At 35.1% G+C, this 14,445-nt stretch overlaps 1 protein-coding gene across 1 annotated transcript in view; it reads right to left on the bottom strand.

Moving 5' to 3' along the window:
* Positions 1-253: 253 nt before the first annotated feature.
* LOC149541995 (5'-3' exonuclease family protein) overlaps positions 254-14,445 on the bottom strand; it is a 93,906-nt gene continuing 79,714 nt past the window's right edge. Inside the window, exons 12-18 of the mRNA XM_089797044.1 lie at positions 13,985-14,066; positions 1,964-2,078; positions 1,803-1,859; positions 1,665-1,711; positions 1,528-1,582; positions 1,243-1,363; positions 254-609 (exon numbers count right to left, since the gene is read on the bottom strand). Of these exons, the coding sequence (XP_089653170.1) occupies positions 1,298-1,363; positions 1,528-1,582; positions 1,665-1,711; positions 1,803-1,859; positions 1,964-2,078; positions 13,985-14,066 (422 nt within the window). The 3' untranslated portion in view covers positions 254-609; positions 1,243-1,297. The remainder of the gene's footprint in view (positions 610-1,242; positions 1,364-1,527; positions 1,583-1,664; positions 1,712-1,802; positions 1,860-1,963; positions 2,079-13,984; positions 14,067-14,445) is intronic.

Genomic DNA, 14,445 nt, shown 5'->3' with positions numbered 1-14,445 from the left:
AAATTCAGAAATGTTTGCGTAGCGCTAACAAAACCATTAGCTAAAACGTTGCTTAAAAACATTTTTTCCCTGGCCAGTGCTAAAATATGTATTACTGTTTCTATAAGCAATTTGTTATCCTACAGCTCGTGGATTTGCCCAACATTAATCATGTTATGAATTCATGTAGTTAACATTCATAACAGGAAATGTATCATGGGTTTCACATTGCTATGGCACTTCAAGAATAGAGAAACATAAAAGAACGCTGAAGTTTACAAGATAAACAAAACCATTTTTCTGTCATTTGACCAGGATGCCTGTTATACGACATAATTTATGGTGCATGTATTACCATATACTTAGCTAGAAAGAATATACTCCATTTAGAACAAACATGAGTCCATCTATAGTGAAAGCTCCCTACAGGATTCTTACAAAATGTGTTATTATTTTGAATACATATTTAAAATACAATCCTATCGTGCGAATACATAAAATCATGTGTTGATGCCCAGCAAAAATCACACGTATTATACAATTGGATTCTCTTGATGGATTTTCTCTCAAAATCTGGTCTGCAAGCAGGAACCATAAATAAAAAACTGCTCCGCAGTTAAGCCTGTGTACCTGTTAATATGAGTACCATGTCAGAAAAAACAACCTATGTAAATACTCGTAAACAACAGAGTTAAGATCGACAAAGCATTGAAAATCCAAAGTTGCTGTTGTTTAACTAGATGGCAAATAAATCCTGGCCAGATAAAAGATAGGATAAAAATAACTAGAATGTATCAAACTCCCTGATTCGTCATGTCAGCCAAAACATTCACATAAACCACGTAATTTAAGCTTTCATAAGCAATGTGAAGACCAGCATGCACAGCATGACTTGATTTTGAATCAATTACACACTAGTTCCCCTCTTGTTAAAAACAAGCCCTGCTGAAAAAACACTCTAATAATTTGCTAAAAGAATGATCTTTTGAGTTATTTGCATCTAATTTGTTTGTTCTGGCATTTTAAAATACTCGAATTGATTTTGAAACATTTTCAAGTTTTCTGTAACAGTTTACCAGGTCATAAGTCAATATTCAACTTGCCTACTTTTCCTGGAAATAGAAATATCCATCCGTAACTATTTTACTAAGATAACATAGGTCATACCCAAAGTGTACATGTAATCTTTAATTATTATGATAAACACCCTCCTATCCAAACGAATATTCCTTTAAAAAAAATTGCGAGGATGCACGAACTCACAAACTGCTCCTTGAGAGGCTTTCTAGTTCCTTTGTGCCATTACAAAAAGTCCTTGCTACTTTTTACCACCCTTTGATTTCTTATTTGCAGATTCTTTACCGGGCTTGGCTGTAGTTGTTTCCTGAAACAATGCCAAAGGTTAATAAGAAAATTACGTTTGTATTAAGGGAACAACATCTGAGAGAATTTTGAAGTCAGATGAAGTAATTGAAACCGTAAGATTCACGTAACCAAGAACTCTTTTCTGCATATTAATGACGAATACGTGCTAAGCAAGATCATTACCTTTCGTTTTGCTGGTGTTGTTGTATTTATACTAGGCTTAAAAAATGATTCCAAACTGCAAAAAGGCATAAATAAGCAACATAAAAACTACAGTTTTTCCTTTCAAATATTTAAAGTTGATATGAAAAAAGACTTACCGCCCTTGAGATGCCTTATTCTTTGCAACTTTAATTTTTTCTATTGCCTGAACAAATAACAATTTTCAGTTCTAACATAATGTTTCCTGTCAATTGCTAACAGGCTACAAACACTTAATAAACATTACAGGGATTCACCTTTGTCACTCGCTCATGATTGAACCCATTTTCATTCACAAGGAAGTTTTTCAAACCCTAAAACATCACAAATTTTTTTAAATAATTATCATCAAAAGTACATTCAATGTTTTTAAGATTTCAACGAGTTCTACTCTAGATTACACACAGTAAATACGCACCTCTTCATCTGGTGCGATCCACTTAATATCTGGTAGACTTTCTTCAGGAGTGACTAGTGGTTCTTTGAAAAGGCTTCTAGCTCTCTCATATGGCCAATCCTCTGGAATCTGGTACCTGTTGTCAACAACGTATAGAATGGTCCAAATCATAAATTAGACACGAGTTTACTTAATGTTTCAGTTATGCAAAAGATAACCAGATTTGGAAGTCAATTCAAGTTTTAATATGCTGGTAAAACTCCTTGCAAGGAACATAATTAATTTTAACCTTGAATCTGACCAAAAAGTTCTACGACAGTTTGAGAAAATACTTAAGTTTGATGTGAGAGCTCATCGACACTATATCAGAATGTGTCAATAAAAAAGACTACAAAAAATTTATTTGATTAGGTATTGTTGGAGCTGAGACTGCAAGTAATCTAGTATTGTTAGGAGGCATCATTGCTGATAAATTTTTATCCAATCATCATTCATAGTCAACAAATCACAGAAAAGACATTTAAGTCCAATTCACATGTATTTTACTAAGCATTATCACAACAGTGATTTAAACGAGCTGAACTTTGCTTGTATGATATTAAAAATTGTGAATCAAACTCTTGTTTCAAGAAAACATGGTCTTCACTAACAATTTTAGGTCAAAGTTTTTCTCAAGTGGGTACAGCATATTAGTTATTACACCCTGTTATTAATATTATAGCAGTCTTCCATGGAACTCATCCGTCCCTTCAATGGCATAATCCTCATCATTTTGAGCAGTCAGATCATCTTCCCCATTGGTTTCTTTGAAGAATGAAGATTTGGTCAGAAATGTTAAAGATGTGGTACTCAACAAAAGTTGAAAATTTAGTGATCAAATTATGGAAGATACTGTGCACTGTAACGAGCCATGCGATCTTGAATGCCTTAATGAAGAGCAGATCCCATGAACATTTTCAGATCGAAGAACCACCCTAAAGGCTCAAAAATATGGAACTTATGATGAAAAGCAAAAACATACTAAGCAATAATATAACATTGGACATTGGCAGAGGCGAAGAGGTACTTTTTTGGGAAGACCCTTGGTTGGATTTAAACCTCTAGATTCGCTCAGCAGATGCCCCAATACTGAAACAATATTGAAAAATGCTTGAGGTAACATGATTCACCAATACATAGATAGAGACTATATCAATCATTTCTTAGGCTGGAAATGGCGAGATCTAGAGGACACTCTTCTAACAACAGACCAAAAATCTGAACTTATGGCAATTCTAAATCAAAGAATGTTCGCACTCAAAGAGAGGTCAAAACAAAATCATATGAACAAGATCCAAGGATGGCTAATTTAAAGTTAAAACGGATACAAGTGGATAGTAGAAAATTGTAATTTGCCAACCACTGATATCCCCCTAAACCTTTGCTGGAAACTGCCCAAGGCCGGTACCTTTCTTTGGGCAACTTTTCAAAAATGCACTCACTACCAGATGGTTTATACTCTATGCAAACAAGAAGAGGAAATAGTAAAACATATCCTACTCAATTTGCCCATTCACCACAAAATGTTGGAATATATTCTGTGAAAAACTAAGTTGGTTTTCAATGCATTGCAATAATAGACTTTCTAAAATAATGGCCCTCAAAACCATATAATAGTCTATACAAAGACATTTGGATAATAACACCTTCAATCATTGTTTGGGAGATATGGAAAGAAAGAAATCAATGAATTTTTCAAGACAAACTCATGCCCCCTCATTTGATCAATAATAAGATAGAAGCATGCAGAAACCTTAAATAATAGACTTAGGAACGCGAACCATATCGAAGTAATTTTCACACAGTGGGATGGAATAATCAGATAAATCTGGTAGGTTTAATAATTCCCCCTCAATTTGGAAAAGCTGGAAACTAAAGCAGAGAGAAACGAGCAAATTGCAAGTGGGAACCTCCCAAATATGGTTGGTTCAAGTTGAATTTCGATGGAGCTTCTAGAGGCAACCCCAGGGAGGCATGGATTGAATGCATAATACATTCATGGGAAAGCAGCATTATAGCAAAATTGGCAAAACCCATACCTAAAACCACCAATAGTATAGCAGAAATATCTACTCTGACGGAATAAATTTATGCAAAGAACTAGGTACCAAAAAATTGAAAATTGAGGTAGACTTGCAGATTATTATTAACGCTATGAGACAAGGCAAAACTCCAAACTGGAAGCTTAACTCAGTACTAGAAAGACTAATTTAACATTTAAATTCATTCATGGACATAGATATTAAACAAATTTATAGAGAAGGAAATCAAGAAGCAGATGAATTGGCAATTATAGGAACCGATGGAACCAACATGAAAGATTTTTTTCTCAACCAACACACATCTCCTTCATTATCAAATCAAGTTATAGATCACATTTAATCTAACACTAAAACCAACAAATAGAAGTATATAAGGAAGTATTGATATATTTATAAATGATACAATACAGTATAATTATAAAGATACCAATGCTTCAAGTAACACCATTATGACCACATTTCATCATTCACAATTATAGCATGCTAGAAAGTTTTTAAACTTTATAGATGAAATGTAACTATTTAGAAAATACAAAATAAATTATGTAATGTAAATACATATAAGTTGATAAGGACAAGTGGGAATGAAGTTATATAAATACACAACTCTTAGGTGCCTATTGATCAATTTATCCTTTTCCTTAAAATTCTTACACCTTGATCTTAGCTAGTCGAAAAAGAATTATGCAGGATGCAGTATTCATCCAGAACAAAGCAAAGATAATGGAAACCTTCGAGAATCACCTACGGCACAAGTAGGAATAATAAAATATTTGGAAGCATTCTATAATGCATACCAAGGTAAATTGTACCCTTCTACAAAATGTATCATTCTAAAATCATGTAAAAAAAGAAGTTTCTAGTGAATTGTAATGATGCAAGAGCATCTTGGGTCAATGAGCAATCTTGCATTGACCAAAAATATTGTTTTGTTTTATGCACCAGTTTGTTGTTCATGGAGTAGTCGTTGTTGCTCGAGGTTTCAAATTGTGCGCAATTGGCTTCTCAGTGTGGAACCATTGTTGATCCCTATCGTAAGTGCGTGGAATCTAATGTTTTTTGTACTTGGAGTTTCGCCTCTTTCTCCACTCGCTTTTCATCACGTGTTTCATGTAACGTACTATGGAGTTTCTTTTTGCGTGGTTTCCTCTGATTACATGGCATCTTACATGGTTGGGGAACGTCTTTTGGATCACATGTCGACCTATCCTTAAGAGCGTGGATTCTCTTTTGGTCATTTGCTAGTTCTTTTGTTTTCTCCTCCAAGGCAAGACCTATTTTGTAATGAATTGCTTGATAGGCCGACTTGTGGTTGTGCTGGCTATATAAGAACTTGGATTAGATGTAGGAAAGTAGGTTGGTAGATAGAGAAGTAGAATAAAGTCTCAAGATTGCAGGCTTTGAGCTCTGATGTTGTAATTCATTATTATAGCCGTAATCTGGAAAAGCCTTACAATCGGGCATGTTGGATGAATATTTTATCACACAAGATGTCTAATCAATCAGTAAAAATTAATAAATAAGTTGGTCTCTCTTGCTGAATCTGTGTGTCTGTTGTGTGTTTGCTTCTATATGTACTCTTGGCGAGGTGTTATGAGAGTGGAATTGGTTCTTCCTCCTACCTACCTTGTGACAAGTGGTATTCAAGAAAGGTTTACTTTCCTTGTGAATTGGGATCATGGAGAACCTTAATTGGATTTCTTGTAAGGTGGCAGATCTGAATTCTGATCTATACCTTGCAGAAGGTTACAATTCTTACAGAAACTATTGTCAAGATGATTCGAGATAGAGGAAATGCAAATAATGCAAAATTATGGATATGTTGAGATAGATTGCAGAAAGACTTGAAACTGATGAGGCAGCCCAAAGAATAGGTGTACATCTTGAGGATGATAGTGAAGATGAAGAAGTGGTACCTAAACCTAATCTTGAACCTAAGGAACAAGAGGAGGAAAGGCTTTAGAGAGTTTTGTCTAGGGCAAGCTTCAAACCTATTGTTGGAGTTGTTTGTTATGATGAAGGCTTGAGACTAACACAATGTTGGATTGGAACTCCGAAATGGATAGATTCTTTGATTATGAAAGTGCCCTAAGAATAAAAAGGTAAAGATAGAAGTCACCAAGCTAAAGGGTCATGCTTCACTTTAATGGGATCATTTGCAGATTGAAAGGCCGAAAAAAGGAAGAGAAAAGATCAAGACATGGGTAGAGATGATTGGCAAAATGAAAAAAGTTCCTTCCTGTAGATTACCATGTTAATCTGTTGAGGAGAATGCAAAATTTAAGGAAAAAAGATATGATTGTGAAAGAATATACTAAGGAATTTTACAAATTAGACATCAAATCTAGACATGTGGATGACGAGGTTGAGAAAGTGGTTAGATACCTAAATGGTTTGAAGACATTAATTCCGGATGAGATTAACTTTGTTAAGTTGGATAATGTGAAAGAAGCATATCAGTACGCCCTAAAGGATGAGGAGTTATTGGCAAAGAAACATGATCAAAGACAAAGGGGAACAGGTAGCAAATTTCAAAGAAGCAGAGTCGAGACCTATGTAGAAAGTAGCAGATGTGACAATACAATGCAAGACAAGGGTAAAAGAAAATGGAAAGAGAAACCTGCTGGTAAGGGAGGTAATTACACTAGAGGTAGCTATAAGTGGCTAGATGCTTGAATGGTTTGAGGACATTAATTCAGAATGAGATTAACTTTGTTAAGTTGGATAGTGGGAAAGAAGCATATCAATACACCCTAAAGGATGAGGAGTTATTGGCAAAGAAACATGATCAAAGACAAAGAGGAAGACGTAGCAGATTTCAAACAAGCGGAGGAAGAACCTATGTAGAAAGTAGCAAATGTGACAATACAATGCAAGACAAGGGTAAAACAAAATGGAAAGATGTGTTGGTAAGAGAGGTAATTACACTAGAGGTAGCTATACTAGTTACTCTAGAAATGGGAATAATGGTAAAAGAGAAGAGAGATCTTGGTTTTTAAGGGCACTTGTTTCAAGTGTGGAGAAGGACATAGAGACTATGAATGTACTAATCCTGGCAAGAAGATTGGAGGTAGCAACAATATTGTTTTAGCTTGTGAAGAATTTGTTGAATCACCTAATAAGCCTAAGAATAGTGAGAACCTGATGATAAGAATAATCTTGTGGAATGAGGAAACTAATGAAGAATCTGTTTTAAGGAAAAGTTTATTCAAGACTAGATGTAAGATTGCAGGAAAATGTTGCAGAGTTATCATTTACAGTGGTAGTTTGGATAATTTGGCATCAAAAGAGTTGGCTAACAAATTACAATTGTAGAGATTGACACATTCTAAGCCTTATCGTGTTGTTTGAATCTAGAATGAGCATAAGTTATTGGTAAGTGAACAATATCTGGTTAAATTCAAGATTGGAAATTATTATAATGAGGTTTTGTGTGATATTATGCCTATGGATTGTTGCCATATTCTGTTGGGTAGACCTTGGCAATATGATAGACAAACTTTGTATGATGGTAGATTGAATTAGTATACTATTTGGGTTGATGGGACGAAACAAGTATTCTTACCTTTCGTAAAGAAACCTAATGAGAATCATTGTACCATAGTAAGAGTATGGTTCGTTGAAGGAAATCAGTTTGTTAAGGATGTGAAGGAACAAAATGTTTGTTTTGCTTTGGTTCCTAAAAGGACTGAGAAACAAGGTGAACTTGAGCATGCACCTGAGATTGAATCTTTGTTGACTGAATTTCAAGAGATTGTTTCTGATAATGTATCTAATGGCTAGCCTCCTATAAGAAGTATTAGTCATTGTATGGATTTCATACCTAGGGCTAGTTTGCCTAATAAAGCACCACATAGGCGAACACCTGCTGAAAATGCAGAGTTGAATACACAAGTGCAAGAATTGTTTGATAAAGGTCTGATCAAAGAAAGCTTGAGTCCTTGTGTTGTACCCAATGTATGAGCACCTAAAAAGAATGGAGAATCGAGAATGTGCACTGATTCTAGAGCCATAAACAAGATAACAGTGAAGTATAGATTTCATTGCCTAGAATGGATGATACTAATGGATTGATTGAGTGGTGCAAGATATTAAACAAACATTGATTTGAAAAGTGGGTATCATCATATTAGAATAAGGGAAGGAGATGAATGGATAACTACTTTCAAGAGAAATGAAGGTTTGTATGAATAGTTGATTATGCCTTTTGATTTGACTAATGCACCTAATAATTTCATGAGACTACTGAATGAGGCTTTAAAGAAATTCTTGGGAAAGTTTCTTAATTGTATATCGTAATGACATTTTGATTTTCAGCAAGACTAAGGAAGAACACCTCAAGTATTTTAGGCAAGTGTTGCAAAGATTGAAAGAAGAGAAGTTGCAAGTTAATTTGAAGAAATGTTCATTCAAGAAGGAAGAGATTGTCTACCTTGGCTTTGTGATTTTTGCTAATTGTTTAAAGATGGATCTCGAAAAGGTAGAAGTTATTCTTGATTGGGAAAGTTAGATCATTTCATTGATTGGCAAGTTTCTATAGAAAGTTCATCCAAAATTTAAGTTCAGTATGTAATGACATGAGAGAAACTATGAGAGGGTATAAAAAGGATTTCAAATGGACACATGGAACACATAAGAGTTTTGAAACATTGAAACAAAAGGTGGCAGAGTTACCTACACTTGCTTTGTCAAATTTCACTAAGGTTTTTCCAAATTGATTGTGATGTTAGTTGAAGTGCCATTGGAGTTGCTTTGCGTCAAGGAGGACTTGTAGCTTTCTTTAGTGAAAAGTTAAATGATGCTAAGAAGAGGTATTCGGTTTATGATCAGGAATTCTATGCTATTGTTCAAGCTTGAAAGAAATGGAGACATTATTTGATGCCTAAGGATTTTATGTTATACACTAACCAAAAGCTTTACAATATTCAGGGAGTCAAAATAAGTTAAATCAGAGACACATGAAGTGGGTGAGTATTTGCAGAACTTTTTGTTTGTGCTGAAACATAAAAGTGGATATTAAAATAAAGTGGTTGATGCTTTTAGCAGAAGAAGGAATTTGTTGAGAAAAAAAAGAGTTGAAGAACATGGTTTTGATGATTTGAAACATTTGTAGGAAACTAATCATGATTTTGCTAAACCTTGGAAGGCTTGTGAGAATCGCATGACGAGTAAACAAGATAAATGGACTGACTATTTCATTCAAGTAGACATGTTCAAAGAAATTCAATTGTGCATACCTACAGGATCTATGAGGGATAACATCATGAAGGAGAAACTTAGTGGTGGATTTGTTGGACATTTCGGAATTGACTAAATGGTGAAGATGATCTCTGACAGATATTACTGGCCTCAGCTATAAAAAAATGTTCAGTAGATGGTTAAGAGTTGCAGAACTTGTGAAACAGCAAAAGGAACTAGTCAAATTTGGGTTTGTATTCACCAATGCCTATTCGGAATAAACCTTGGGAAGACATCAATATGGATTTTGTGGTTGGCTTACCAAGAACTCAGACAGGTAATCATTCTATTCTGATTCTGCTTGACAGAAGTTTTAAAATGGCTCATTTCATTCCTTGTAAGCAACATCTGATACATTACGTGTGGCTGAATTATTCTTTAAGGAAGTGGCAAGCTTGCATGGGTTATCAAAGACTATTCTATCAAATAGGGATACTAAGTTTACTGGCTACTTTTGGAGGGCACTTTGGAAGAAGTTGGATGCTCAGCCTAAGTTTAGTTCTATATTTTATCCGCAAACAGATGGACAAGCTGAAGTTGTGAATAGGAGTTTGGGTAACTTGCTCAGATGTTTGGTTGGAGAGAAGCCTACTAATTGGGACTTGGTCTTAGCACAAGCAAAATTTGCATACGATAATTTTGTAAACAGGAGTACCAAGAAGACACCTTTTGAGATAATAAATGGAATGCATTCTAAGGGAACTAATGAGTTTGAAAGATCCCTGATGGATCTCTGCTGCAAATCTGCTGTAGATTTATTTTATTTTTTTGTTTTTTCCTGTTTATTAATGTTTTCTTGTAGAACTAGACGGAAATGCAGAAGAGTTTGTTTGTTTTTGTGTTTTTGATGATTATTCCACATAGAAATGAGAAGTAGCAAATGGCAAGAAAAGAGTCTAAAAATAAATAACAAATATGCAGTAAAGTCAGAGTTGATACAAATCGTACCAGGCAGATCTCTGAATTATAGAGCCAAATAAAAGATCCAGTACATTTCTTTTAACAATGACGCCACAACTGGCTGATGAAAACGGGCTGATAAGATGCAAGAATCTACTGCTGAGTAACCGATTTTTCTATGTATCCAAGTGCTGCAAATGACAGAGTACGGCTGCAAGTACGGCTGCAAGAAATGGCAGTGTACGGCTGCTAGAATTCACCTCTCATACGCCAAAGAACATGCCCAACAAAACAAACTGTAGGCCCAAGCTGAAGTGGCGTCTACCTTCCTCCTGAATACTGTTGAAACTACTGACAAACCAATATCCAATGCTGCTAAGGGTTACGTCCCAGCCAGCAATTACCCTGGGGTTTGCGTCCCAGAATGCAAATCGCTCAAGCACAGCAAATCTGAAAAGAAGTGTTTGAAAAATATGCATAATCATGAGAAATGGCGCCCATCTCCTTATAACCCCTTGCAAAGCAATTCAAACCCTAAAGTGACCCCCAATTGGCGTTGGTTATAAAAAAATGAATTAAATCTTATTTTAAAGTGACCATGTCACTAGAAAATGACCTTTTCCACCATAGTAATAAATCCATTCACCGAATTGCCTTGAGACCAAAGAGGAAGATTTAGAGAATTTCAAGACCTTTCCAACGAGCTATCATAACATGGGATACGCATCCAAATGAGGCCAAAATTCCCTTATTACTCCAAAATGGCTATTAACTTAGCCTTATTTAAATATTAAACACTAACTTAGGAAATATTAAAAATATAACCCAAATAGCCACAAACTGCCCAACTGACATCACAAACCATAAAATCATCCTGTCACCTGTCTGTGACTGAAGTCGGAAATCAAGGATCCACTGGCAGTCTCATCCCTAAAATCTAGGGATGCTCCTAAAATGTAGGAAACAAGCCCTATCCCTCTGAAACTGAACCCAAAGGGTCATCTCATGGAAACCCAGCCCTGGGCATGATCATACCTCCTAAAAAGTAGGAATGAACCCCATAAATGTAGGAACTGCCTCCTAAAAACAAGGAACGTCACCCAACTGATCAATACCCACCAGAAAACCAAGTCCCCAACACTGAATAACCATACTGGGTCTCTATCCAACCCTGTCAGCCTACAAGACCCCATAATAAGCTGACTCACATGTCTTTGTTAGACTGAGCTAGAGTGGGTACATGACAGAGTTGAGAGAATTGAAACCTGAAATGAAGAGGAGTGTTGAAGGAGAGGAATTTGTGGATTTCATGAAGACCTTGCATGAAGAACTAAAGAAGAATCTAGAGACTAGTAATCAAGAGTATAAATAGAGGGCAGATTAAGGAAGAAGACATAAATTTTGAGTTTGGAGATGAAGTTATGGTTCACTTGAAGATAAACAAATTTCCAATTGGTACCTATAATAAGCTAAAGATGAAGAAGTTTGGTCCTTGTAAGATCTTAAAGAAATTTGACAATGGAAATGCTTTTGAAGTTGAATTACCAGGGGACATGGATATTTCACCAATATTCAATATTGCTGACATTTTTGAGTATTTTGAATCAGATGAGGAATCAAAAGATAACCTATATTATCCCAAGAGGAAAACTGAAAGTATTGAGAAGGTTTTGGAATCCAGAGCAAGTAAGAGCACCAAAGGAAAAGACTACATGGAGTACCTTGTTCAGTGGAAGGATAAACCAGTTGAAGTCAGTGCATGGATAACACAAGCTGAGTTGGATATTTATGATTCAGGTCAAAGGATCAAGGTTTCCTAATGTTGACACCAGTTCTTTATTTACCCCATAATGTCTGATGCAGGAGCATCTTGGGTCAATGAGCAATCTTACATCAACCAAAGATATTGCTTTGTTTTTCGTACCAATTTGTTGTTTGTGGAGTAGTCTTTGTTGCTCATGGTTCCATGTTGTGCATAGTTGGCATCTTAATGTGGACCCATTGTTGATCCTTATTCTAAGAGCATGGAATCTAATGTTCTTTGTGCTTGGATTTTTGTACCTCTTTCTCCACTTGTTTCATCCAGTGTATCGTGGAGTTTCTTTTTGCATAGTTTCCTATCATGACATGGCATCTTGCACGGTTGGGGAACATCTTTTTGGATCAGGTATGGATCTATCCTTAAGAGCACAGATTCTCTTTTGGTCGTTTGCAAGTGCTTTTGTTTTCTCCTCCAAGGCAGGACCTATTTTGTAATGAGTTGCCTGATAGGCCGACTTGTTGTCTTGCTTGCTATATAAGAACTTGGATGAGATGTAGGAATGTAGGTTGGCAGATAGAGAAGTAGTAGAAAGTTTCAAGATTGGAGCTTTGAGCTCTGATGTTGTAACTCATTATTTTGGCTGTAACCTGGAAGGACTTATAGTTGGGCATGTTGGATGTATATTTTATCATGCAAGATGTCTAATCAATCAGTACAAATTCAAGAATAAAGTTGATCTCTCTTTCTAAATCTGTATGTTTGCTTCCTTGGGTACTCATGGCGAGGTGTTCGAAGAGAGTGGAAATGGGTCTTCCTCCTACCTACCTTGCGCCATGTAAAGTAGCCATGAAGTTGCTATTATAACCACTTAATTAAGGTGGTCAATGTTGAAGCTTGTAGTTGCGATGGAGATCTTTATCTCTAGTTTTAGAAATATCGTCAACATGGTCACCTTTAACTAAAGAGGACATTTGTGAAAATAATTGAGATAATATTAAATATAGAAACATGTGTCATTCAACATACGTTGAGGCATGTATATGGAAACACAAAGAGTTACGTATTTGGAATTTGAAGAGACCTTCGGGTGTAATGTGAAGTCTATTAGTTAATATATATATCGCATCAAGCGAAAGACATTATACACTGAATATTTTCTTGATCAATAAAAGTTATATTTTGTTGTGTGGTTGGGTTTTTCCCTTCAAGTGGAAGGGTTTTCCTAAGATAATCTTGTGTGTCTCCACTATCCATTTTGTTCTTCCTAATTGTTGTTTATCTTTATTTTTGGGCAAATCTTAAAAGTCAAATCATGTAAATATGGAAACAGGTTTGGAAGTCTCAGGCTACACTTGTGGTTTTCTTTCCCCATTGTTTTTCACTCAGTGTCTACAGTTGAATAGGGTGTCAAATGAATTATTACAAAATATAATAAAATATCAAGGCCTAGGTCGTTTACTAAGAAAAAAAAGATAGTATGGAATTTTTATATAAGAACTGCAACAGAGCTGGTGTGGAATCTATTAAGTAAATGAAGTTTGTATGGTGCATTGGAAAAGTAATGTGCAAACTTGGAAAGGGATATTTGAATCTGTTTAAAAACTAAATTATGGGTTTTCCCTCCTACTCTCACAAATGTTTCTAATCCTCCTTTCATGCTTTTAAAAATAGAACCAATGGTAACATAATGTACACATAATAAGAATCTAAAAACAAAATTGAAATGTTCCTAGCGTTCTGACAATTGAAAAAAAAAAAAAATCAACATAGTCCATAAATGAAAACCAATTTTTGATTTTTAGTTTCAAGTTTGGAAAAACAATTGGCTACTAAGCAAAGAGGTACATTTTAAAATATTATTCTTAAGCACAAATTGAACTTGCCATTTGTGGTAGAGATATTGATAACTACCTACTAAAATTCCAATTATTGATACAAATCTTTAGACCTGTGAACCATTAGATGTGCTTTTTACTCAGGTTTACACCATACAACATTTTCCTTCAAGACTTCTACCTACTACATACAGACCAAAGCAGATGATGAAGCAGAAAACCATACCTGTCTTTATTCAAATTTTCTAAGATTTTCTCCAAGGAACCATGTTGACGTACAAGCTTCAATGCTGTTTGTGCCCCAATGCCTAAATTAAAAACAATTTTGAATGAATCCCTATTTGAAACTCCACCTCAAAGTTGGAAGATATTTGAACAGAAATATTAAAAATGGGCATGATTAACTTATAGAGGTTGGGTAACATTAAATGTCCAGGCAAAAACATTCAAACAAGGGTCTGAAATAGTTATAAACAATTCCCAGCTCAAAATTCTACAGAAATAAACTCAATAAGAACTATCAATAGAAAATCCTCTAAACATTCATTTTGTACTAAATTAATAATGTAAATTGATTGAGAAATATAACATGAACTTAAATAGACAAAAAATACAGGATAGTCATTTGGTTGTTTCACAATTAGGTTTCTGCAGTCGGCTGGATATACCGAATATGTTAATAAATAA

Source organism: Cupressus sempervirens, chromosome 8, assembly GCF_028749045.1.
Source record: "Cupressus sempervirens isolate cs-2001-9-10 chromosome 8, ASM2874904v1, whole genome shotgun sequence".
NCBI lineage: Eukaryota > Viridiplantae > Streptophyta > Pinopsida > Cupressales > Cupressaceae > Cupressus > Cupressus sempervirens.
Note: the sequence above shows the minus strand (reverse complement) of the source record. Positions and strands in the feature narration are given on the sequence as shown.